General features: G+C 39.8%; 1 protein-coding gene across 3 annotated transcripts in view; it reads left to right on the top strand.

Moving 5' to 3' along the window:
* Positions 1-27,355, top strand: part of galnt1 (UDP-N-acetyl-alpha-D-galactosamine:polypeptide N-acetylgalactosaminyltransferase 1) — a 169,013-nt gene that overhangs the window by 5,182 nt on the left and 136,476 nt on the right. Inside the window, exon 2 of one of the 3 annotated variants that reach the window (XM_068005066.1) lies at positions 23,671-23,877. The exons of 1 other annotated variant lie outside the window; for it this stretch is intronic. In XM_068005066.1, coding sequence (XP_067861167.1) covers positions 23,739-23,877 — 139 coding nt within the window. In that variant the 5' untranslated portion in view covers positions 23,671-23,738. Of the gene's footprint in view, positions 1-23,667; positions 23,878-27,355 lie in introns of all 3 variants that reach the window. One more of the 3 variants, XM_068005057.1, reaches the window with a different exon arrangement.

Raw genomic sequence — 27,355 nt, 5'->3', positions numbered from 1 at the left:
GTCCTCATTGATGACATGTTGAAGGCTGCGGAGAACATGGCGTAGTTTCTCCGCTCCGGGGAAGTACTGGACGACAAAGGGTACTCTGTTGGTTGTGTCCCGTGTTAGTCTCCTGAGGAGGTCTATGCGATTTTTTGCTGAGAGTGTAAGCTTGATGTAAGTTGCAATGTTTAGAGATTTGTGCCTTGTGAGCAACTTTCCTTATTTGACCAGAGTAGTAACAGTTTGTAATATGGATGTTTGTTGTATAGTGATATACAATGTTAAGGAGTCTTTATTTCAGATAGTTGCTGTGTAATGTATATATGTTTGGAAATCTAGAATTATGTTTTCAGTTATACTCTTGTTGGAATTCTGATGGTATGAAGTCAGAAAACTTTTTGTATAGCCCTTAGATACTGATGATTCAAATGCTGCAAAGTGAGTGTGTGCTACTTGATGTTTCTATGACAACCATGGAACAAATTTGGCCATCCATTTTGCACACTACTTCACAGCATTTGAATCACCAGTATCTGTTTAAATAATGAAGGCCTAGCAGGCTGAGGACAGCTTTCAAGAAATATTGCCTGTCTCCTTTTTGTAACATTTAATTATTTCCTTCAGGAAATCTGTATTTTGTTTAATGTGGCCAGATAACAATGCAGCCAGCCATATTTGCTCTTAGCACTGTGTACATTCCAACAAAACACAGGTATAGATTCAGTAGCAATATTGGGTATTACAACTGTTGTGCTTAGCAGTATGTAAACCCCAACCTAAATTATTCATGGAAACATCTAAAATCTAGATACTAAATAGATTCCTTCTTGGTTATAATATACGCAGAGATTAAAATTCTGAATTACATCTTTATTTTGTTGTAGATTGATTCCTGGGATGAGAGGGTTGTCCTATGAGGAGAGATTGAGTAGAATGGGCCTATACTCTCTGGAGTTTAGAAGAATGAGAGGTGATCTCATTGAAACATATAAAATTCTGAGGGGGCATGACAGGGTACATGCTGAGAGGTTGTTTCCCTTGGCTGGAGAGTCTAGAAGTAGGGGGCAATAGTCGCAGGATAAGGGGTCAGCCATTTAAGATTGAGATGAGGAGGAATTTCTTCACTCAGAGGGTTGTAAATCTTTGGAATTCTTTACACCAGGGGGCTGTGGCTGCTGAGTCATTGAGTATATTTAAGGTTGAGATAGATTTTTGGATTCTAGGGGAATCAAGGGATATGGGTGTCGGTCTGGAAAGTGGAGTTAAGGTCGAAGATCAGCCATGATCATATTGAATGGCAGACTGGGCTCGGGTGGTTGTATGGCCTACTGCTGCTCCTATTTCTTGCGTTGTTGCATACTGCTCGCCCAGTTCCTCCTCTCAGTGTGAGATAAAGCAGTCAGAGTTCCTAATCTCAGCTGTGCTATTGTGAAAAGGCTGAGAGAGGAGGTTAGATGATCTCCCTTAAGGAGTCAGGGGAGAATCACCTGTTTGCCCTCTGAGTGCATCTTCTAGTGTCTGGGTAAACACTGTTGGGCATCTTCGAATAGGTTGCCTGGAGTTATGTGCAAAAATCCCCGGCGAGGGGGGAGTGAGAGAAAATAATGTTTTCAGGTAAAATTGATTCATCAGATGTTAGTTTAGTTCAATGGTAGTCCTTTTGTCTGAGCCATGTTTTGAGTTCAAGCCTCTGTTCAGGATTTAATCACATAATCTAGGCTGACACTTCAGTGCAGTACAAAGGTAAGGTGGGCTGTAGCCCTGGTGAAATTTGTAAATGAGGATTTTAAATTTGATGCATTGGTAAATATGGAGACCAGTGAGGACACGGGCGTAGGACAGGATGCAGGTGGCAAAGTTTTGGATGAGCTGGAGTCTGTGTAGGGATGAGCTCAGGAGGCCAGTGAGGGGGAGGGTTTCGGAGAAGTGGAGTCTGATGATAAAAGCATGACTAAGCAATAGTGGGAGGGAGGTAGGGCAGAAGCAGGTCTTGATGCAACTGGTTAGAACACCAAATACCTTAAATTTGAGACTTTAAAAAAAAAGAAATATGCTCCCGAAATGACATCAGATGAAGTGTGATGAACATCTTAATTTTTTTTTAAAGTACGGCTGCTCTATATGCACAGTTCTAATTCTTCACACAACACAAAAAATGGAAAATCTAGCTTTTGCAGTACTGCAAATTATGGAATATGTGGATCACTTAAACCTTTTTTAAAAAGCTACTAAAGATCACGACGTAATTTTAAATCATAGTCTAGTTATAGCAATGTTGACCGAATAAAGGATTTATCTAGCAGAATACAAAGCTGGCTTAAAAACACCGTTGGTGATTGTTATTCAATACCTGCCATAAAGCACTGCAGATAAGGTGAAATAAATTGCACGTATATAGCACCTTTAATATCCTCAGGGCCAAGGAATTACTTTTGAAGTGTAGTCACTGTTGTTATGTAGGTATCCTGTCCAGCACCCCTGTCCTCATCGACTTCCATTAGCTCCATAGTTGCATAAGAACATAAGAAGTAGGAGCAGGTGTAGGCCATACGGTCCCTTGAGCCTGCCCGCCATTCAATAAGATCACAGCTGATCTTCGACCTCAACTCCACTTTCCAGCCTGATCCCCATATCCCTCAATTTCCCATAGAGTTCAAAAATCTATCTCAGCCTTGAGTATACTCAACGACTCAGCATCCACAGCCCTCTGGGGTAGACAATTCCAAAGAGTCACAACCCTCTGAGTGAAGAAATTACTCCTCATCTCAATCTTAAATGGCCGACCCCTTATCCTGAAACTGTTCCGCCTAGTTCTCGACTCTCCAGCCAGGGGAAGCAACCTCTCAGCATCTACCCTGTCAAGCCCCCTCAGCATCTTCTATATTTCAATGAGATCACCTCTCAATCTTCTGGACTCCAGAGAGTATAGGCCCATTCTACTCAATTTTTGCTCATAGGACAACCCTCTCATCCCAGGACTCCAGTGAACCTTCGGTGCACCACCTCCAAGGCAAATATATTCTTAGATAAGGAGACCAAAACTGTACGCGGTACTCCAGGTGAGGTCTCTCCAAAGCCCTGCACAATTGTAGTAAGACTTCCTTACTCTTGTATTCCAACCCTCTTACAATAAAGGCCAACATACCATTTGCCTTCCGAATTGCTTGCTGTACCTGTATGCTAACTTTTTGTGTTTATTGTACAAGGACACCTAAATCTCTCTGAACACCAACATTTACTAGTTTCTCACCATTTAAAAACTATTCTGTTTTTCTATTCTTCCTACCAAAGTGAATAACCTCACATTTCCTCACATTATATTCCATCTGCCACCACCTTGCCCACTCACTTAACCTGTCTATATCCCTTTGCAGACTCTTTGTGTCCTCCTCACAGCTTACTTTCCCACTAGCTTTGTATCGTCAGCAAACTTGGATATATTAGACTCAGTCCCTTCATCTAAGTCATTAATATAGATTGTAAATAGCTGAGGCCCAAGCACCGATCCTTGCGGCACCGCACTAGTTATAGCCTGCCAACCTGAAAATGTCCCGTTTATCCCTATTCTGTTTTCTGTCCGTTAACCAATCCTCTATCCATGCTCATATATTACCCCCAACCCCATAGGCCTTATCTTGTGTAACAACCTTATCAAATGCCTTTTGAAAATCCAAATATACTACATCCACTGGTTCCCCTTTATCTACCCTGCTAGTTACATCCTCAAAAAACTCTAAATTTGTTAAACATGACTTCCCTTTCATAAAACCATGTCGACTCTGCCTAATCATATAATGATTTTCTAAGTGTCCTGTTACCACTTCCTAAATGGATTCCAGCATTTTCCCGAAGACTACAGTCATGGTTAACTGGTCCCTGTTTTTTCTCTCCCTCCTTTCTTAAATAACATTTGTTACCTTCCAGTCCACGGGGACTGTTCTAGAATCTAGGGAATTTTGGAAGATCATAACCAATGCATCCACTATTTCTGTGGCCACCTCTTTTAGAACCCTAGGATGTAGGCCATCAGGTCCAGGGGATTTATTGGCTTTTAGTCCCATTAGTTTCTCCAGTACTTTTTCCCTAGTGATATTAATTACTTTAAGTTCCTCACTCTCATTAGCCCCTTGGTTCCCCACTATTTCTGGTATGCTTTCTGTGTCTGTTTAACGTCTCTGCCATTTCCTTATTCCCCATTATAATTTCTCCTGTTTCAGCCTCTAAGGGACCAACGTTTGTTTACTTTTGCTACTCTCTTGCTTTTTACATACTTGTGCAAGCTTTTACAATCCATTTTTATATTTCTTGCTAGTTTGCTTTCGTATTCTATTTTCTCCCCTTTGATCTATTTTTTGGTCATCCTTTGCTGGTTTCGAAAACTCTCCCAATCCTCAGGCTTATTAATCTTCTTGGCAACCTTATAGGCCTCTTCCTTTAATTTAATACTATCCTTAACTTCTTTAGTTAGCCACGGATGAATCAATGCATCAAATGCTCCAAAATGCTTCAAATTCAAAATCCTTATCTCTGTTTACAGAGTGGCCTCACTGTACCATACCTCTGCAACCACCTCTGGCCCTGAGTCCCAATCCTTGTCCTTCAGTACTCCAACTATGGCTTCCTTGTATCTCTTTCCCCCCCCCCCCCCACCATTTCTGCTCCACCTTTGGTGGCAGAACCTTTTATTGTCTGAGACCTACTCTCTGGAACTCCTTTTGTAAACAGTTCCAACTTGCCTTTTTCCCACCTTTTAAAACTCTCTTTAAACCAACTTTTCAGCCATACTTTTGGTCATCTCTCTATTAACCATCGTGAAGCCCCTTGGGACATATTCTGTGTTGAAGCCGCTTTATAAATGCAAGTTGTTTTCGATCCCCCTGCATATGTAGAATAGTTGAGATTTCCTGAGATTCTTAGAAATACAGTAGAAGAGGGAGAGAAGAAACCTTGGCCTCACATAAGATTATTCTATGAAAGAATGGGTAAGTGTGTAGGCCTGTATGCTTTATTAAGATTAACAGCATTACAACAAGCTGTCAAAGGGATGCTATACACTATATTAAAATTGTTTGGCCCCAGAATTGCAATAGATTAATTTAGACTTCTGGATGACTTTATGTTGTCTCTCTTGATGTTTGGCATATTTGTAGCAAAGGTAACATATATTCCAACCCCCACTGTAAGAATTTTTAGGAATAGAAAAAGGCCATTAGGCCCAACAGGTCTGTCCTTTTTTTCTTAATAGATAACCAAGGACAGATTGGACACCTAATCTGTACTAGACTATTAGAACTTTTGGTTGTGGCCTGAGATTTTTGTAATCCTGATGTAGGGATAAATGAGTTAGAATGTTTATTTAAAATCTGTTTAATCTACTTATATTTGGTCAAACTGATCTGGTTGCTGTACTAATCTTGTAAATCTTTATAGCATATGTTTGAAGCGAGATGGCATATGTGTATCACTTTGGGTCTCTACAGCTGTGCTATTGTAAATAACTTTTGAGATCTCTAGAGGTGTTGTTGAATAAGACTTTGTATAGTCCTATAAATATATTGGTTTGGGACCTTCTTCTAATTTTGAATTTAACCAACAAAAATATAGATTGATTTAATTTACTCAAACCTCAGAAGCAACATTTCAGGTTTCTGATCATTCCCACATCTACATTCTATGGATTTACGATCATTGTGAGGTAGTTATTTGTGGTTTTATATTAACTGATCAAGCTGAGCAGTATAATCATAGTTTTACTGTGCTAATGTGACTGATTTGGGACAGTCTCCAGCTGCTTGGACTTTAACCAGTTCCAATAAACATCTCAAATCTGCTGAACACCTTTAGCCTGCAAAATTAAGACTTTAAATGTTAGAAAACAGATGACTTTCCCAGCAGTCCTCTTCTAACATCAAAAGTGTCATTAGCAGTTGGAGGTCAGTAAACAGAACTTACTCATGCCTTTCCCCTGACTTAAGATTGATGCACTTTATTCGTACCACCCCAAAAATGGTGCGAGTTATGAGCCAGTGCCTGCAGTTATCTTGCACAGTGAGAACGGAGGCCGTAATCAATCTTATTAGTAAATAGCAGTTGATCTCCCATGGGATTATTGCAGGATAAAGTTTTTTTAAAAACTTGTCTCTCTCTTCTATAATTGCCTTTTTTTATCTTTGTCCCCTCTTTGGTTTCCTGTTTTTCTTCTACTCTTTCCCTTTTTCCCTCTTTCTGTGCCTTTCATATATGCTCCTTTACTGAGTCACTCAGTTTGTAACATTTTTTTTGAAGTCATGCATGCACCAGGATGGCAGTCAAAATGCACCAGGTCAGAGGTGAGTATTAGAGCTTAGTGGAGAGAGGGCAGATTTACTATTTACGCACACATGTAAAATTAACTATTCTGTAGGAAGGCTTGGCACATATTTATATTGATTGTTGGATTTAGATATGAGTAGTGCAGTTAGATAGCTAAAAGGACCAGAATACTCTACATGCAATGGGACTTGAGGCAGTAGTCAATGGGATATGGGAACAACTGCTCTTTATTGGTTTAATTTTCTCCCCAGAAAAGTCATGAATAAACTAACATTGATTTTTACAACACAACTTTGTATGTATTGGGATAGTCACCGTTTTAATCAAATATAGAAATGTGCCAATTAATCAACACATTGATTACAAACTTTAATTGACGCAAAGCCATGTACTAGTTGCTTTCTTGTTAGGCAAGCTGCTGTAAGTGTGTGTGATACTGTGAAAATTGAGACTTTTAAATCCAGTAATTGTACCACTTACTGAAAAATCCCACTTGTTAACACTTCCTTCATCATATACCCCCATTAATTTCCCCATCTCCTCTTACTGGAGGAGTTGTAGTGTTTGAAATAAAGTTTATTTTGAGAGCAAAAGCTTTGGAATTACTAATTGATGTGGTTGCACTAAGCAACTAGCAGTTTTCCAAATGAGCACTTTTTTTGGAAATTTCTACCATTGAATATTCATTAAAAGGTAGAATACTGTGCAGAATATTTGTAAATCTGAGTAATGTTGGAATAAACAGAAAGGAATTTTCTTTTTGTTTTGGTGTTGAAATCTTCTGTTAATACTCCATTGATCAGGACTTTTAACAGTTTCAGAAGTACCAGTTTTTAGTTATTTTTTGGCTTGGCATTTGGCTGCATTACGACGATAAGTCATGGTACCAGCATGTTGCTACTGGAGAGGCTTTGTTCCCTCAATTTCAATTGGAAAAGGAAGAACTTCCATCTGCCGATGTGCACATTTCCTTCCCATTGACGCATGTAGTGCAATGGATTTCATGGTAAAGTTCCAGAGTTTTTTTTTCTGCTCATGGTGATGTATTGGTTTTACGATAAGTTATTTTGAAGTTGTTTGTGGACCTTCTATTGTAAGGGCCTGCACAGTCTTTTTGTGTGAAAAGATTGTTGGTACTGCAATTTGGGCATGTTTTGTTGTATGTTTACTACATGATTTCCACCACCACCAGCACCCCCACCAAAAAAACACTTTGCGTTCAAGCAAATTGACTAGCATAAAGCCTTTCCCAGCTTTTGGCTGTATGGTTCTTTCCCAAACTAGATTTCTTATTCTTTCTTGCTTACTCATGTGCCCATTCTTTCTCTTTCTTTTCTCTCTCTGATTTGTTTTATTTTCATAATACTTGCGTAATGTGAAGAGAAAAACAATTTGTGTAATATTGCTTTACTCTTTACATAACTTTTGCCTACTGATGGTACATACTAATTTTGACACGTTCCATTATCAGACACTAGTATTTGGTAAAATGAGAAGTGTGTCAAGGAATGGTGGATTTAAGTATCTGTGCCTATTTTAGGCAGCAGAACCACAGCCACTTCAATTACTAGGTGAAGACGTGCTTTGTAACAAAGGAGTTGTATTTTTAAACAGTTCAGGCCTGGAAAACAGTTGAAATGCTTCCAACTTCAGTAATTCAACTTAGGCTACTTAAGGGATTGTAAATTACTGTGACCGGGCAGCATATGGTTATAGATAAACGCAAATTGTGCCCTTTTGAAAGGGAGTTTTACATTTTATCAAATGTTGGCACTTATTTTCCTGAACTGACTTACTCTGCAATTCTCCAGTGCTCAACAGCAGTTGTATTAAAACAATACTTATAAAGGACATTGATAGTTCATTTGAATGTTCGATATCTGTCAGTGAAAATTGTATTTGGGTGTTGCGTTACAAGTAAAATAACTGACGTTGTAGTAAGTTTGTGATAGGTAAAGCTGTGGACTTCCTCTTTCAGTGCCTACGGGTTTAGTAGCAACTACGAGTTGCGGGTCAGCGACAAAGTAGAAGAGCTCACAACATACAAACAAAACTCTGCCTTGTTTTGGCAAGCAGTATCTGTTTGTAATCTGCTATGCAGATACTATTGATTTCTATCTTTGAACTGGTACCAGTGTTTATTTTAAGGCACCTGGGTCTTCAGTTGATAAGCGACAAATTTGTCACATTTCATCTTGTGTGATCTAAAGGCTAAATCAACATTAAGCAGAGCAAAATGTTGAACACACACCTTTTTAAAAAAGTTTTTATTTCTACTATTTGCACTATTACCAGTAAATGTTTACTTTAAAATGCAGTAATTCCTTATGTTTCATGGTTGCTGATGCAACATTTTTTCACACCATTCCTTAATTGGCAGCATTTCTTGATGTTTTATTCATCACAATATTTCCCTGCCTTAGAACCATACTGGTTATTATAATTCATTTACTCATCATTTTTTTTCCTACTTTTTATTACTATGATGGATGCTGGTACCTTATCCATGTGATGTTTTATGATTTGTAAGCCCTGTTGCTGGTCTATTGTACATAGTTTTTGCTTTATATTAGCTAGCTTTATGTTGTGTTTTTTTTTAAAAAGCAGTAAGTGCCGGCTTGGCTTGGTTGGTAGCAGTTATGCTTCTTTGAGTCATAAGATTTTGGGTTCAAGCTCGCAAAAGATCTTGAGCACATAATTTAGACTGATACTGGTCACTGTCTGAGGCTGAACCGGACTGTTCGCAACCTTTGCATCCTATTTGATCCTGAGCTGAGCTTCCAACTCCATATCTTCTCCATCGCCAAGACTGCCTACTTCCACCTCTGTAATATCGCCCATCTCCTCCTCTGCCTCAATTCATCTGCTGAAACCCTCATCCATCCTTTGTTACCTCCAGGCTCGACTATTCCAATGCTTTCCTGGCTGACCTTCCATCTTCCACCCCCCCTCCCCCTCCCCACCGTAAACTTGAGCTCATCCAAAAGTCTGCCTTTATCCTAACTCGCACCAAGTCCTGTTTACCCATCGCCCCTGTGCTTGCTGACCTACATTGGCTCCTGGTCCGGCAACACCTCAATTTTAAAATTCTCATCCATGTGTTCAAATCCCTCCATGGCCTTGCGCCTCCCTATCTCTGTAACCTCCTCCAGCCATACAACCCACCGAGATCTCTGCGCTCCTCCAATTCTGGTTTCTTGTGCATCCCAGATTTTCAGCACTTCACCATTGGCGGCCGTGCCTTCAACTGCCTAGCCCTCAAGCTCTGGAATTCCCTTTCCTCCTTTAAGTCACTCCTTAAAACCTACCTCTTTAACCAAGCTTTTGGTAACCTGTCTTAATAACTCTTTATGTGGCTCGGTGTCAAATTTTGTCTAATAATGCTCCTGTGAAGTGCCTTGGGATGTTTTTACTATGTTAAAGGCACTATATAAGTGCAAGTTGTTGAGTACTGCATCTCTGAAGGTACCATCTGCATGTTCAGGTGGGCATTAAAGATTCATTGGTGCTATTCAAAGAAGAACAAGGAGTTTACCTGCTGCCCTGGCTAACATTCCTCCCTCAACCAACACCAGTAAAAACAGATGAACTGGTCATTCATCTTGTTGTTTATGGGGATTTGCTGTGTGCAAAATGGTGGCGTGTTTGCCAATATAACAACTACACTTTAAAGCAATTCACTAAGTGCTTTGAAATATTTGAGAGATGTGATAAGGTGCTATATAAGTGCAAGTACATTCTTTATTTTTTAAAATTCAGATTACCATTCTGTCACCAGGAATCTGCCATTTAAATTTTTTTTAAAAAGGGCTAAAAATTTTTTTTTGATAAACATGCTATTATTATGAAATAATCTTAAATCTCTCTGTGTGGATGTCATTGTCCATCAATGTCACAGTGGACTGGCTATTGGCATTTGTAGTGAAAGCCAGTGTTGACATAAAAAACCTAACCCACAAATTTCACAATGTATATCCAAATTCCCTGAGGAGAGTACAGAAGATAACATGTAGCCTGGGATGTCAAGTGTTTGAGATGATGTCAAGTAAATCGCAAGAGAAAATTCTTCTGGTGTAACATTCGGGTGAAGAAGGCATGAGGGAAGTTGGAGTGGGGCAAAAGCGTGAGATAGGAAGTAAAGTGTGAAATCATCAAGAAGTGCATGCGTCACAAAAGACTTCTAATACATATGCAAAGTGTTCCAAAATTATTTTTATATGTGAGCAAAGCCACAAGGGATCCATTAATAGATATGATTTTGCATTCAAATAGTTTTGCAAGCCTTTTTATACTACAGATAAATATTCCCTGAATGTGAAAATTCTCAGTTGCAATCTGCAAAAACTGTCATCTGTAGCTAAACTGTTGAAGATTAGCTACAGATATACCCACCACATGGGGTCTTTTATTGTGGAAACTAAACAATGGGCTAAGGCAATATCATTTAAAAACAACTTAACTGTAGCTGGACCAGAAGAAACAGAGTCTTAATGGAATATTATCCTAAAGACAATGCTAAATCATTATTAATTTATCAGTCATTTAACTCTAGCAATGGATAAATTAATTTATGTTTATGCTGCAAGAAACATAATGTCTTCTAGATACAAGTAGCAGAAGGTGTTAAGATTATGACAGAATGTACGCACATCTTTGTTACATAGATGCTGGTGCACAGTTTAAATTTTATGAATGACAGTTTATCCTTGGAAGTGTGTAATTCAAACAAGCTACAACACAACTTTCCCTGTACATGTTCTATAAATAGATCTTGAAATAGTTTCAGGCCATTCCTCTCCTATACTATGTTGTTTAATATATTGGCACAAAATAAATAATTGCATTTCAAAGTAGTGGTTTGTACTAAATTGTTTGGATTTTGATAGTGAAATTTCTAAAGATGCTACAAATCCTCTTTTATCTGTTGTATTTTTGTGTATGTATCTTATTTAATCTGATGGCTTTGGTTACTTACCTTGGTTGATTGCCTTGTAGAGTTGAAGAGAAATTTCCCAGAGTGTTCCTTAAATTTGCTTCAGATTTTTCTTTGGCTTTTTGGCTCTCGGACAATTTTATTATGTGGAGGTGAAACCATGGTGTACTTAACTGCACTGTCTGAGTGAGGCAGGCTTGAAGGACCCAAGAATCCAGTCCAGTCATTTTTTATATATGTGTGTTGGTTGAGGAAGAAGGTTTGGACAGAACATCGGGAGAACTCCTTACCCCTTATTGAATAATGCCATGGGAGTTTAAATCAAGGTTCCACAGGTGGACATTAAATGTCTCATCCAAAGGGTGACATCTCCAACATTACAGCACTTTCTTAGTAATGCATTGGTGTGTCAGCTGCAATATATGATCAAATACTGGATTGGGACTCGAAACCACAACCGTCTGACTCTGAAGCACAAATATTACCATCGAAGACAAACCAACTTGCTTGAAAAAAATATTTTTGATACCTCAGGGTTTGACATGAACAAATAACCACCAATATACCTGCTGTTTGTTCACACCTGCCTGATTGGGTTAATTGGTTGTAGTGTTTCCTGGTTTTCCCAGCCAGTATTCCCTTTTTTTGACACCTATGCTAGCAGAAATCTTAGAGCTGGAGCTTAACCAGCCTATTTAGTGGAATGTGTTCTATAACTACAGGATAAACTTTATGCCCCTGACACAAATGTTAGGAAGAAAGAGCTGGGTGAGGAGGAGAATAGGACATGGGCTAGGTCAAGGAAATAAAAAGGTTCAGTAAAGTTAGAGACTGCAGAGTATACTTAGGTATATTGAAATATATTTATTCCTAATTTTTTTAAGATTTGTCTATACAAAAATAACAATTGTTGATTCCAATTATGATTTTAGTGATCCTACTGAATGTTATAAAATGTCTAAGGATCGTGACTGCCTTAGTCAGTACACTGGTCTGTGGTAAAGGAATGGTGCTGTGATTTTGAGTCATTACAACATTTCTCTTCTTTAAAGCCTGTATTTTAAGATTTTGGTGCTTGTCACATAGGTGTATGTTACCTGAACAAATCAGACGGGCATTTAGATACTTAAAACTATTAAGCTACTTAAATGCACAAAGTTAACATAAAATTCAGTGACAGTAACCCTTTGTAATGCCATCTTTGGCAGCTGTACAATAAGCCATTAGACAAGAGTTATGTTTGCAAATGGTTCTCTGTCAATAAGGATCCCTAAACCACATTTTAGCACGAGTTAAGGCACAGTATATCAGAGGATGTTATAAGTAAGGAACCTGTGTACTTTCCATAAAACCTAGAAAGAAATATATATGTGTAAAGCAGCAAAAACTGGTGACCAGCGTTCAAAATATTGAAACTCAGAAGATTGCAAAGACTCTGTCTAATAATAGTTATTAGTATTAGCAATGCCATAGGCGATCAGTTAACAGTCAGAGGATATGTTTTGTAACTGGTAGTTGATATCTTGTGGTGTTGCACGTGAGGAATCAATTGGCGGGTAAGAGGACTGGGGACAGCCAGCAGTGGGCTGCAGAAGAGACTGAACTGTGAGGGCGGAACAAGGCAGTGGTGGCCAAGAATGAGAAATAATGAAGGCCAGAAAAAAGAAATATGGAATGGAGATCAAAGTAAAATATTTTAGAGGATCAGCACACTGTCAGCGGGACTTTCTAACAAAGGGATAGGATGGTTGGAAGTGCATAATGAAGGCCACTGTGGGAGGCCCAGTGGCGGGAAAACATTGGATGAGCAGAGGAAAAGGAATGGTAAGGAATCCTACGAAGACAGAAAAATTCATACACTGGGCGGCTATCCAGGAGGGAGGCTGTTATGCTGGCTGTGGAGGCTTTGAATCTGGAATGGTGATGTGGGGGTCTGAGCTTCTGTACAGCATTTCATGATAGAAGTGCAGCTTTCGGTATGATTGGGGGCCGGTGAGACCTTGTAGCTGCTCACTTAGTAGTGGGAAATCCTATCAAGGTGCCACCTTGAGGCATGACAGAAATGGCGAGACCTAAACATGAAGTGCGTGCCATACAAAGCAAATGTAATATTTTTTATTATTCATTCTTGGGATGTGGGCACAGCTGGAATTTATCTCCCATTGCTAGTTCTGAGAAGGTGGTGGTCAGCCACCTTGAACTGCTGCAGCCCTTACATTCCTTGTAAAGTTTTTTTTTAATACACCTAAGTGGCTTGCTAGGCCACTTCAAAGGACAGTTAAGAGTCAACCACGTTGGTGTTGGACTAGAGTCACATATAGGCCAGACTGGGTAAGGATGGCAGGTTTCCTTCCCTAAATTTGAACTCAGGTTCTCTGGATTCCTAGTCCAGTAACATAAACACAACACTACCTACCTATAATCTATAAATATAGATAGGAGTATTATCAATCGAAAATCTACAGTGTATGCAAGAATTCAAATATATATTAGAAATTAAATTTCCCATGCTGTTGCTTATAAATCAGAAGAATGTTTCCTTTTTTATAAATAAGTGGATCTGGTGTGAGTCCTTTCTGGTAGGTGAAATGATGCAGTTTGTGTGGGTGGTTATTAGGTTTGTAAGGATTTGGGAGGGGTGTGGGAGTAATTAAGTGACTTGGGGAAATGAGTTCTGGGGATCAGGAAGTAAAATAGGAGTTGGTTGGTTGGTAATTGGGTATACTAATAAATAGGAAGGGATAATGAGTAGTTGAGGGTTGGTAGAAATAATGAGGTATTGAGAATTTAGGAGAATTGGGATCTGTGTAATGGGATACTTTCATTCTGGGTTGGCATATGGATCAAAAATATACAGTTGTAAACAAAAATAGTGGGGAAATATGAGTTCAGAAAAGAAAAAAAATCAGGGAAGAAAAATTCTGAGAAATGATAGTGGGGCAAGAGACCTTTGGGAGTTGACGGGGTGGGGGGGGGTGTGGGGGGGAATGAAGAGACGGTGGTGAACAGAACAGGGGAAGAAAGAAACACTGGAGAAAAAAATAGTGAGCAATTTTTTTGAAAAAAGAGCACACCATGGGGTTTAAGAAAAGTGGGCCTGAGAGTTAAAAGGGAGAAGCTAGTGATGGGTTTAATTTTTTAAAAATGGGACAGGAATCGAAAAAAAACAGGCACAATGGGGTTTAAAAAGAGCAGGATCTGGAGAAAAAAACTGAACACTACCACAATAGGGCTGGGAATTGAGAAAAAAAATAAATAGGCACAACAAGGGGAAAAAATAGAGCCTAGAATAAGACTAAACATAGTATAAGGCCTTTGGTGGCGGGGAGGGGGGTGGGAAAGACGGAGAAAAACCCAGCAGGTAACGGGCTTTGAATAAAGAGCACAGGCAATGGATAATTGCTTTGACATCCTAGTTTTGACTGAAATTTGCCTCATGGATGTGACACCTTGCCTCCTTGTCTGGCTATATTTTCCACCATCTGCCCCACCCAAATCACCACGGTAGTGGTGTGTTTGTTATAGCCACATCACACATTGGTCTCTTCCCCATACTTCTATGGCACCTTCGAGCACTTCACCCTGTTCCATCTTGCCTCACCTTTCAAAATCCTCATTGTCTGTGGCCCCAAGTCGTACACTGAGACATGCTCCCTCCTTTCCTCCCTCAACCTCTGTGCTGAGCGACTCTTCATCCCCTGTGATTTCAATCTAAATCTCTGCTTCCCTTGGCCTCTTCCCTCTGAATTCATTGCCCTCCTATCCTCCCTAAACCTCTCCTCCATATAAACTCTCCTACCCTTATTCGTGGCCACCCTTTGACCGTACCATATCCCATGGCCTCTCTAGTCCTGTGGTCTCAATTACGAACAATCTATTCTTTCTGTGTTTGTTCCAGAAAACTCTTCCCCCAGTCACTTATAACTGCACTTTCAAAATCCCAACTACTTAGCCTTTGGCCTTAAATTTGCCACGATATCTTTGCAGCTGTCCATTTGTTCAACCACTTCCTCTCCTCCACCTCTGCCTTTTTCCCCAGCAAAACCTTTACTGACTCCTATCCCAGTCGTTCCCCTGGTACATCTGCAGAAACTTACCTGGAGAGATCTGCTAGTGAAGCTAGTCATTCTAATTTACAATGGGGCAGAGAGGATCAGATCACAGGATCCATTTCAGCGAATGACAGGTAAATTTAAAAGTAAGTTTGTGCCACAGCACCACCTAGTTGGGAGGTTTAGCTAGGAGGGCTGCATGAGCATCATTGAAATAACCAGGAATATTGAAGCTTTATAGCAATAGCATGACACCCAGGCATGACAAGTTAGTGACAGACAGGAAGTCTGTGCTAGATGCAAGACATTTAATATATTATAGATAGATAAGAATGCATTTGATTGATTTAAATTAATTGAAATAGGCCAGCAAAGATTGTCACTATACCTTTAAATAGATATTTTTACATGAAAGAAAGCAAAGAAAGGACTTGCATTTATATAGTGCCTTTTATGCCCCTCGGACGACCAAAGCACTTCACAGCCAATGAATTACTTTTGAAGTGTGGTCACTGTTGTAATGTTGGCAGATGCAGCAACCAATTTGCGCACAGCCAGGTTCCAAAAACAGCAATGAGATAAATGACCAGATAATCTTTCGGTGGTGTGGGTTAAGGGATAAAGGCTGGCTGGGACATCGGGAGAACTCCTCTGCTCTTCTTCGAATAATGCCATGGGATCTCTACTGAGCTGGCAGGCAGGGCCTCAGTTTAATGTCTCATCCAAAAGACAGCGCCTCCTATAGTGCAGCACTCCCTCGGTTCTGCAGTAAAGTATCAGCCTAGATTATGCATTGAGGTGCCTACAGTAGGATTTGAATCCACAATCTTCTGTCCGAGGTATGATTACTACCGCTGACCCAAGATTGACACTAGGGATGCATGTGACTTCTATTGCAATATGCAGCAGACTACTTTTTGAGTTCTTGCACTTTAAAATCTTGAAGTGTGAATGTGGCAAATGGAACCCTTTCATAGAATCATAGAAAGCTTACAGCATGGAAGGAGGGCGTTCGACTTATCGAGTCCGCGCCGGCTCTATGCAAAAGCAATCCAGCTAGTCCCACGCCCCCGCCCTATTCCCATAGCCCTGCAAATTTTCAAGTGCTGAAGTTTTTAAAATTACTATTTTCATATCTCTCTGGACTTTGGTGTTCATTTGTATATCAGAAGAATGGAACAGCCTTAGAAATAGCTTAAGAGAAAGTAGCTGATTTACTGGCAATTTATTTCTTGGATGGGCATGGTCCTACTAGCACTTAGCTGCGAGCTAATGAACTTTGCTGTTTATACAGCAGGCAGTGCGGTTGGGGTTGGTCCATGCAGCACCTAGATGAGACATGTAGATGCTTAAAATGAAATGTAAAAAAATATTAATTTTATATTATGTGATTTGCATTGGCAGGTTCTTTTTAAGCTGATTTTGTGTCTCAAAAGTTTATTTGCTTGCAAAAGCATCCTGGTACTTGGTTTGTTCAAAAACATTTTTGTAGAGAAGGGCTATCGATAAACCTTTTGAACAATATGTCTTTGGCTGCAGTCACCAGTTTATTCTATATCCTTTTCAAATATTGACTTGTAACCTACCATGAAGGTTGTCTTCTCCCTCCCTGGTATTTGTGTATTTGGGAGTTCTGTACTGTGAAAACAGACATTTTAGAGAGCCCAGCTCAAGATAATGGAAATAATTTGGGGTTTCTGAAATGATCTGAAGATTTTTGTTTGATGTGAACTGTTTTGGAGTCTCTGTGAATTTGTACAATATGTGAGGAAAAAGCAGGATGGGAATTAATTATTTTTTTTTATTCGTTCATGGGATGAGGGCGTCGCTGGCGAGGCCAGCATTTATTGCCCATCCCTAATTGCCCTTGAGAAGGTGGTGGTGAGCTGCCTTCTTGAACCGTTGCAGTCCGTGTGGTGAAGGTTCTCCCACAGTGCTGTTAGGAAGGGAGTTCCAGGATTTTGACCCAGCCATGATGAAGGAACGGCGATATATTTCCAAGTCGGGAAGGTGTGTGACTTGGAGGGGAACGTGCAGGTAGTGTTGTTCCCATGTGCCTGCTGCTCTTCTCCTTCTAGGTGGTAGAGGTCGTGGGCTTGGGAGGTGCCGTCGAAGAAGCCTTGTTGAGTTGCTGCAGTGCATCCTGTGGATGGTACACACTGCAGCCACAGTGCGACGGTGGTGAAGGGAGTGAATGTTTAGGGTGGTGGATGGGGTGCCAATCAAGCGGGCTGCTTTGTCCTGGATGGTGTCGAGCTTCTTGAGTGTTGTTGGAGCTGCACTCATCCAGGCAAGTGGAGAGTATTCCATCACACTCCTGACTTGTGCCTTATAGATGGTGGAAAGGCTTTGGGGAGTCAGGAGGTGAGTCACTCGCCTCAAATACCCAGCCTCTGACCTGCTCTTGTAGCCACAGTATTTATATGGCTGGTCCAGTTAAGTTTCTGGTCAATGGTGACCCCCAGGATGTTGATGGTGGGGGATTCGGCAATGTAACAATTTGTGATATAAAAGTGTTAATCTTTTTTTTCAAGTAGCTGGAATTCCATTTATTAGGATCTCACTATTGTAAATTGTTTGCTTCTAAAATTTGAATTGAAGTTAGTTTTTTTTTAAACAAATGTATTTTTGTACATTGTATGGTTCATTCTAAAAAAAACACCTATGCTGGATGTCATGGCAACAGTTTTCAGCCAGAAGTATGTCTTCTAGTCTGCCTATCTGACTTCCACCCTGATGCATTTCTAAATTTAATAACCCTGATTCTACATACGAACAAACTAATTAAGAACAAGAATAGGCCATTCGGCCCCTCGAGCCTGCTCTGCCATTTGATAAGATCATACCTGATCTGATTGTGATCTCGACCCTACTTTCCCATCTACCTACTATAACCTTTGACTCCCTTGTTAATCAGGAATCTATCTAACTCAGCCTTGAAAATATTCAATGACACTGCCTCCACCGCTCTCTGGGGAAGGGAGTTCCACAGACTTATTTGCTAAGTCATAGTTTTTTTGAACCCAGCCATAATGTCGTCTTCCATCATTTTTACTGGTAATTTGTTCGACATTTCTATCATACACTGGATTGGCTGAATTTCCCTTTTTCTTTTTGTCCTTAATTTTGGAATTCTGATCCCTTGTTCTTGAATTCTTTACATGACAAAGAAACCTAATCTGAATCCATAGTCTTCAAGCCCTTCACAGTCTTAATTTCTTCTATCAAATCACCCCTCAGTCTTTTTTCCAAGAGATTGAAGTCTCAGAGTAGCTAACCTCTCCCTCATAGTTCTATCCCCTTACTTCTGGAAATAATCCCATAGCTCTCTTTTGCACTCCCTCCAACAACTTAATATCTTTTCTAAAATGGGGATCCCAAAACTGCATGTAGTACTCCAGATACTTAACTTCCTGTAAATACAGTACTAACAGTTTTAGCGACTTGTCCACCCAAACCACATCTTTTTCCTGTTCTGACATGCAAGCACATTTCAATTTAGCCAATAATTCATGCTACCCGTTCCTCCACCTAATCTCGCAATTTTACACTTCTTTGTACCAGGTTACATCTGCCAGTTCGCTGCCCAATTTAGACCTTTTGGACACAATTCCTTCCTCTAAATCATTTATCAAAATTATAAACAGTAACAGTCCCTGCAATTGACCTATGTGGCACACAACTAACAATTGGCTGCCACTCAAAAACCTCTCCATGCACAGCAACTCACTGCTTGCTGTCTACCAAAACATTGCCATCTATTTTGCACAATAGTTTATTATGTGGGACATTGTTGAATGCCTTCCTGAAATCCAGGTATACGGATGTCCACTGTCTCACTTTTGCTCACTGGTCTGTGATCTTCTCAATGAAATCCAATAAACTGGTTAAGCATGGCTTGCTGTTCTTTAAAACCATCTCTGATTAGTCCTAGTTCCTCAAGATAATCTTTTATACTATCTGTCGTACGTTCAAACTATTTCCCAATGATTGAAGTATGGCTTACAGGTATGTAATTTTACAGATCATCTTGAGTCTCTTTTTAAAAATAGGAGCAGCATTTGCTACTTTCCAATTCTCTGTGATGTGACACAAGTCCGGTGTGCTCAGGAAAATATTGATGAGGGGGTGTACTAATCTCTTGAGCCAACTCTAGTGTCAAGTAAGAATAGGATAAAGTTCTGCTGTGCTGCCCTGCATTGTGGAATACCTGTCGACATTCACGGCTGCGGATTACATGTCAAAAAATGACTACCTGAGCAGAAGAGCTATCAGAATGTGTGGAATCATACCTTATTGAACAGTTGTGCCTTCAGAAATGAAGTGGGTGGGGCGGGGGGGGGTGGATAGAAAATAAATGTTATGATACATTTATTTGATTGGAGTTTATAAAAATGTGTATTATAATCATGATCAGCATATGTCTGTTTTATCTCTATGCAATTACAAAATGTTCTGTGTGCTACTTGTTTTCAGGACATTGCTTCTTAAACATGATTAAACTACACTGCAAGATAAAACTTTCCAGTTAAAGCGGCTGTACGCAGTAATTACTGAAATTTTAGTACAGTAATTTTAGGCATAGTTTGGACATCAGTCTTTTTTAGTTACATGAATTTTTTTATTTAAAAAAACTCACTTTCTCGTTAGGATCCAATACATTCTGTAGAAGTAGGCTGAATGAGCGCTGTTCCAAACAGGAAAAATTACTGAGATTAACCTTTCTTTCAGAAATTTGAATATCAATAATGGTATAAATGAATAATACCTGCATGTATATAGCATCTTATGTCAAAACATTTCAAAGCACTTCGCACAAGGCATTTTATTTAAACAGTGATTGTTATGTAGGTAATGTATGAGATTGGGACCTTACCCACATAACTTCTGCTCTGAGTACAAAGGACACTGTAGGTCTTGAGACCCCAGTTTGTTTATACCAGTGGATTTCTTGTATTTTGTTGTTTTTCCCCAAGATTTCAAAAACAACTTGTTTTGGAACACTTAGATACTTCCCAGCATGAACTAGATAAGCTTTTAATATCCAGTCAACATTGCTATAGATGCAGTAGAAAATAAAATGTGATCCTTTGGGTTGTGCAGTGGATTAGAATATTGTCTTTTCATCTCTGTGATCTGGATTTCATTCCAACCATATTGAAGGGATGAAGTTTTCCTCTCTGCTAGCTATAAGGGTCTTAAGTGAAATGAGCTTTGGCAGTTGCAGCTCAGTTCGTGGTGGATGAAACTCCACAGTATCTGATTGCCAGTCTTGAAAGACTGTTGTTGGGTGAAATAAAAAATGTCACACTGCGGGTATTCTCTTAAAACTGGGATTAAGACACGTTGTTAAAGAAAAGATGGAACTTTTCCTGTGGGTGTATCCTGTGCTATAATTGACATCAGCGAATTTGATGGTGATTCAGGTGCATAAATTGCAAGAATGCTGCATCAACAAAAATTCTCAAATGTAAGTCTTACAGCAGCCCCAGCCATATTTTTTCATGTTTTACTTTCTCACAAAGGCATTTATTTTCCTATGTGTGGAAAGGTAAAGATTTTTGTTTATTAAACTTAAGTGAGATAAGTACATGAGGGAGAAAGGAATAGAAGGATATGCTGATAGGGTTAGATGAAGTAGGGTGGGAGGAGGCTCGTTTGGAGCATGAACACTGGCCTAGACCAGTTTGGTGGAATGGCCTGTTTCTGTGCTGTAAATTCTATGTAAACTTGCACATAGTTTACTAAACTTTCATGGTTTTTAATAGTTTAGTAAAATCATTTTTGTTCAATGTTACTCAGAGGAAAAAATACTCCAATGTCTCCATTTTGAATAAAGCTATCTTGAATTTTGTTTTAAATTTCTCTTTTTGTAGTACACCTCTTGGAGTACCTCTGGCCATCCTTTCCATATCACCAATGAAGTGTTTTGGATTAATTACTGTTGGTGGATCCACCATTAAATCTGTTCGGGTACTTTGAAGTTGACAACTGATCAAACTCCCCGCTACAGTATATGGCTTTTTCTCCCCCTGAGGCATTGATGTATTTTGTTCCCTTTAGAATTTAATTAATTGTTTTTTGTTTTCTGAATTAATCCAAATCTTCCTCACCACACAAGGCAGCACCCAAATGGTTTTACAGTGCTGATTATGAAAGTCCTGCCTATTACAAGCTACTTACATTGTAACACAGGACCATTCAATGCAGATAGTCATGTATCACCGCAATTGGAGCAGTTTTGAGAACTGTCATCTTTTGTATTTACTTATCATTTGGATATGGTGGTGTAGTGGTTGTATTACTCAACTAGTAATCCAGCGGCCTGGACTAACAATCCAGAGAATGTGAGTTAACATCCCAGCATGGCCATTTGAGAATTTTGAATTCAGATTTTTAAAAATCCAAAAATAAAATGCTGCTATCAATAAAAGTGACCATGAAGCTGTCAGATTGTCGTAAAAACCAAACTGGCTCAGTAATGTCCTTTAGGGAAGGAAACCCGCCATCCTTAACCCGGTCTGACTCTGAAGTCCCACACCGACGTGATTGACTCTGACTCTTAACTGCCGCCTGATGTGGCCGAGCAAGCCCCTCGGTTGTATCAAACCATGGCTGGTGGTTTAAGAAGAAGGCCTACCACCACCACCATCTCTGGGCAACTAGGGATGCACAATAAGTGACAGCTTTGTCAGGGATGTCCACACCCAGAGAATGAATATAAAAAAGTCTAAGTAATCATTCAGAAAATTAAACCAAGGCTCTCAGGTGGACATAATAAATCCCATAGAACTATTTTCCAAGTGTCCTGACCAACAGTCTCCTCTCAAATAATGCCATCAGAAACAGATTATCGGGTCATTCATTTAATTTTCTGTTTGTGGGACTTTGCTATCACAGCAATTGTTGCCACAGTTGCCTACAAAACAGCAGTGACTACAATTCAAAAATTAATCCATTAATTGTAAAGTGCTTCAGGATATCCTGAGCATAATAAAACATGATCAAATCTATTTCAATATATCACTTCAATTAGTATGTTAGCAGTGGATCTTTGTTTGTACAAATGTGATGCCACTTACTGACATTAGTATCAGTCTCTACATCACTCTTTAAAAACTGCTTACCTGGGCTTTAAGGAAACCAAGGAACCGAGATAAAATGCTTCCCTTGACTGTGTTCTTCCAAAAGCAATTAACCTGGCAGGGTGCATCTTCAACAGCATTTTGGTCATGGTTTATCACATAACATTTCAGAATTGTATGTACCAGAAAAATTCAATCCAGATGCCAAAGTGGTCCTTCAACTGGTAAACGGAAATAAATCCAATAAATAGGTAAAATCAGTGATCTTAGCTAAAATTAGCTTCTTGCACTTTTTTTTAACATTATAGATGCATTCCCAGGAGAGTGGTGTTGAAATGGAACCCATTGACTTCCATATGCTGCTGCTCTCTGTTTACTTTTGTTCTTGCTACTATTCCAAATCTAGATGCGGATCTGCGATTCCCATAGCTAAAAGGCAGGGAATCTGGCCCCACACTTTAAGGTTTGAATGAAGACCAGATGGCAGCTCATGAGATCCATGAAAATCTGGGTGTCTGATGCAATTGGATCTCTGAAGGTTGGATGGTTTATATTAGAGTGCTGTTGACTGCAGAAGTACTATATGTCCGCCATCCATGCCATTCCATCAATGTACAACCACCTTCATTCTTCATTTTCTGACATTTACAGTTATCAAGTTATAATTAAAACGTAAAATGCTGCAAATATGAAACAAAACAGAAAAAAGCTGAAAGCACACAGCACATCAATCAGATCTGTGGAGAGGACAGACAATATTTTGAGTTCATAATCTGCTTCAGAACTGAAAAATTCAATTTTAGCTTCAGTATGTTGTTGAGGGGAATAAACAAATCAACAACTCTAAATACTCATAACTGACATTCTCAACTAGTAATAGTATATTGCAATTTTAACTGAAATACAAGTAATTTGTTACTTTGTGTTACACCAGTAGAAGATGCCATACCATAAATGTAGAGTTCTCTTTGCTACATTGATGATGCAAGGAATGTGCGAGTGAAAAATGGTCACCAGTTTTGAATAAGAATCTTCTTATTGGCAATCAACTGCAGATTTGTGTTTTCTATAGAATATAAATCTTAAATTTTAGACAAATATGGAACTAATTTCTGATCCAGCTAGGAGCAGCACAACAAAAAAATAGTCATTGCAAAGTCTTAATATTTCAATAGAATACTACTCCTTTGGAGAATTTTTTGGGGATGAGGAATTGTTTACACAGTGTTTAAGTTAAATTTGAGCCATATTGCTCATCTAAGATTAAAACTGTTTACTTATCGTAGTGTCTTTGTCTTCCCAGCAGTTGCTGTGGCAGTGCTGTCTAGCTGGTTGCCGAATCAAATCTATTTCTGCACTATCTGAATCAGTACCATGAGAAGATTTGCGTATTGTAAGGTGGTTTTGGCCACCTCATTGGTCTGGGTGCTGCTGGATATGTTCCTACTGCTTTACTTCAGTGAATGTAACAAGTGTGAAGAGAAGAAAGAACGAGGCCTACCTGCTGGTGAAGGTAAGAAAGATCCCACATATGTTAAAGTAAATAAAAACAGAACATACTGGAAATACTCAGCAAGTGGGGCAACATCTGTGGAGAAAGAAACAGGGTTAACGTTTCAGGTTGATGACCCTTCGTCAGAACTGGAAGAAGTTGAAGATTAAACAGTTTAAGCAAGTACAGAGCCAGGGAACTTGCTTAAAAACTGTTTAATGTTCAGCTTCTTCCAGTTCTGACGAAGGGTCATCGACCTGAAACGTTAACCCTGTTTCTTTCTCCACAGATGCTGCCTCACTTGCTGAGTATTACCAGCATTTTCTGTTTTTATTTTGGATTTCCAGCATCTGCAGTAATTTGCTTTTGCTAAAGTAAATAGCCTTTTAGAAGGTAATACAATGGAACATGCATGGTCAGGACAAATTTCATGTAACTAGATTTATAACGGTACTGTGACTGTTCTATTACTGACTACACTAGGAACAGATCTGAGACGACTTATTTTATCATGCTTACCAAGTTTTTGTTCATTAGAAGTCACTGTCACTTATTTTAGTTTTAAAATGTGATTTATTTAGATGCGACTCTTTAAAAATAAACAAAGCTCCATATATTTAAATGGATTTGCAATTAGATCCACATTTGTTTATCATAAATGCTACTCTTTGCCAGTTATCAACACCTAAGAAATTTAATGTATTGCAGGTTCCCAAGAGGTTCCCTGTACTGGGATTAAATATGTATTTGACTGTATGTATCAATGCTATGTCCTAGATGCTTGAAAATGATGAGGAAAAAGTTAAATCCACATGGCTGAGATTATTTGGGTTCTTTATTCCCTCACTACTGAAAAATGACATCTCGAGCCAATTTATACTGTTGATCTTAAAATGGAAAAAAAAATTGCCCCGTTTATGGTAGGATAAGAACTCGATAAATAACTAATAGAAGTGAGTGGCTCCAAGCTAATTTTAGCTAATATTACTAATTTTACCTATATATTGGATTTATTTCTGTCTACCAGTTGAAGGACCGCTTTGGCATCTAGATTGAATTTTTCTGGTGCATACAATTCTGAAATGTTATGTGATAAACCATGAGCAAAATGCTGTTGAAGATGCACCCTACCAGGTTAATTGCTTTTGGAAGAACATAGTCAAGGGAAGCATTTTATCTCGGTTCCTTGGTTTCCTTGAAGCCCAGGCGAGCAGTTTTTAAAGAGTGTCTCACGAAATTGAGCCCTTGAAGAGTATAGAGATTGCCGGAGTAGAGTTAAGAGAGAAATCAGGCCTCCAGTTTGAAACACAACCCTCTGCAACCACCCTCTGTCTTCTGCCGTCAATCCAATTTTGTATCCAATTGGCTACCTCACCTTGGATCCCGTGAGATTTAACCTTATGTAACAACCTACCATGCGGTACCTTGTCAAAGGCTTTGCTAAAGTCCATGTAGACCACGTCTACTGCACAGCCCTCATCTATCTTCTTGGTTACCCCTTCAAAAAACTCAATCAAATTCGTGAGACATGATTTTCCTCTCACAAAACTATGCTGACTGTTCCTAATCAGTCCCTGCCTCTCCAAATGCCTGTAGATCCTGTCTCTCAGAATACCCTCTAACAACTTACCCACTACAGATGTCAGGCTCCCAGGCTGTAGTTCCCAGGCTTTTCCCTGCCGCCCTTCTTAAACAAAGGCACAACATTTGCTACCCTCCAATCTTCAGGCACCTCACCTGTAGCTGTCGATGATTCAAATATCTCTGCTAGGGGACCCGCAATTTCCTCCCTAACCTCCTGGGATACATTTCATCAGGTCCCGGAGATTTATCTACCTTGATGCGCGTTCAGACTTCCAGCACCTCCCTCTCTGTAATATGTACACTCCTCAAGACATCACTATTTATTTCCCCAAGTTCCCTAACATCCATGCCTTTCTCAACCGTAAATACCGATGTGAAATATTCATTCAGGATCTCACCCATCTCTTGTGGTTCCGCACATAGATGACCTTGTTGATCCTTAAGAGGCCCTACTCTCTCCCTAGTTACTCTTTTGCCCTTTATGTATTTGTAGAAGCTCTTTGGATTCTCCTTTGCCTTATCTGCCAAAGCAATCTCATGTCCCCTTTTTGCCCTCCTGATTTCTCTCTTAACTCTACTCCGGCAATCTCTATACTCTTCAAGGGATCCACTTGATCCCAGCTGCCTATGCATGTCATATGCCTGCCGCCTCCTTTTTGACTAGGGCCTCAATCTCCCGAGTCATCCAAGGTTCCCTACTTCTACCAGCCTTGCCCTTCACTTTATCAGGAATGTGCTTACCCTGAACCCTGGTTAACACACTTTTGAAAGCCTCCCACTTACCAGACGTCCCTTTGCCTGCCAACAGACTCTGCCAATCAACTTCTGAAAGTTCCTGTCTAATACCATCAAAATTGGCCTTTCCCCAATTTAGAATTTTAACTTTTGGGCCAGACCTATCATTCTCCATAGCTATCTTAAAACTAATGGAATTATGATCACTGGTCCCAAAGTGATCCCTCACTAACACTTCTGTCACCTGCCCTTCCTTATTTCCCAAGAGGAGGTCAAGTTTTGCCCCCTCTCTCGTCGGGCCATCCACATACTGAATGAGAAATTCCTCCTGAATACACTCAACAAATTTCTCTCCATCCAAGCCCCTAATGTTATGACTGTCCCAGTCAATGTTGGGAAAGTTAAAGTCCCCTACTATTACCACCCTATTTTTCTTGCAGCTGTCTGTAATCTCCTTACATATTTGCTCCTCAATTTCCCATTGACTATTTGGGGGTCTGTAGTACAATCCTATCAAAGTGATCTCTCCCTTCTTATTTTTCAGTTCTACCCATATAGACTCAGTGGGCGAACCCTCGGATATATCCCCTCTCACTACTGCCGTGATGTTCTCCCTAATCAAGAACGCAACTCCTCCTCCTCTCTTACCTCCTGCTCTATCTTTCCTATAGCATCTGTACCCTGGAACATTGAGCTGCCAGTCCTGTCCCTCCCTTAGCCATGTTTCAGTAATAGCTATAACATCCCAGTCCCATGTACCCATCCATGCCCTGAGTTCATCTGCCTTGCCCATCAGACTTCTTGCAGTGAAATAAATGCAGTTTAATCTAGACTTCCCTTGGTCTTTGCCCTGCTTTCTCAGACCATCTGTCCGGTCATGTTCTGCACACTCTCCCTTACTGCCTTTTGTTTCTGTCACCACTTTACTTCCCACTGACTTCCTGCATCGGTTCCCATCCCCCTGCCACATTAGTTTAAACCCTCCCCAACAGCACTAGCAAACACTCCCCCTAGGACATTGGTTCCAGTCCTGCCCAGATGCAGACCGTCCAATTTGTACTGGTCCCACCTCCCCCAGAACCGGTTCCAATGGCCCAGGAATTTGAATCCCTCCCTCTTGCACCATTTCTCAAGCCACGTATTCATCCTAGCTATCCTGTCATTCCTACTCTGACTAACC

Source organism: Heptranchias perlo, chromosome 2 (genome assembly GCF_035084215.1).
Source record: "Heptranchias perlo isolate sHepPer1 chromosome 2, sHepPer1.hap1, whole genome shotgun sequence".
Taxonomy (NCBI): Eukaryota; Metazoa; Chordata; class Chondrichthyes; order Hexanchiformes; family Hexanchidae; genus Heptranchias; species Heptranchias perlo.
Note: the sequence above shows the minus strand (reverse complement) of the source record. Positions and strands in the feature narration are given on the sequence as shown.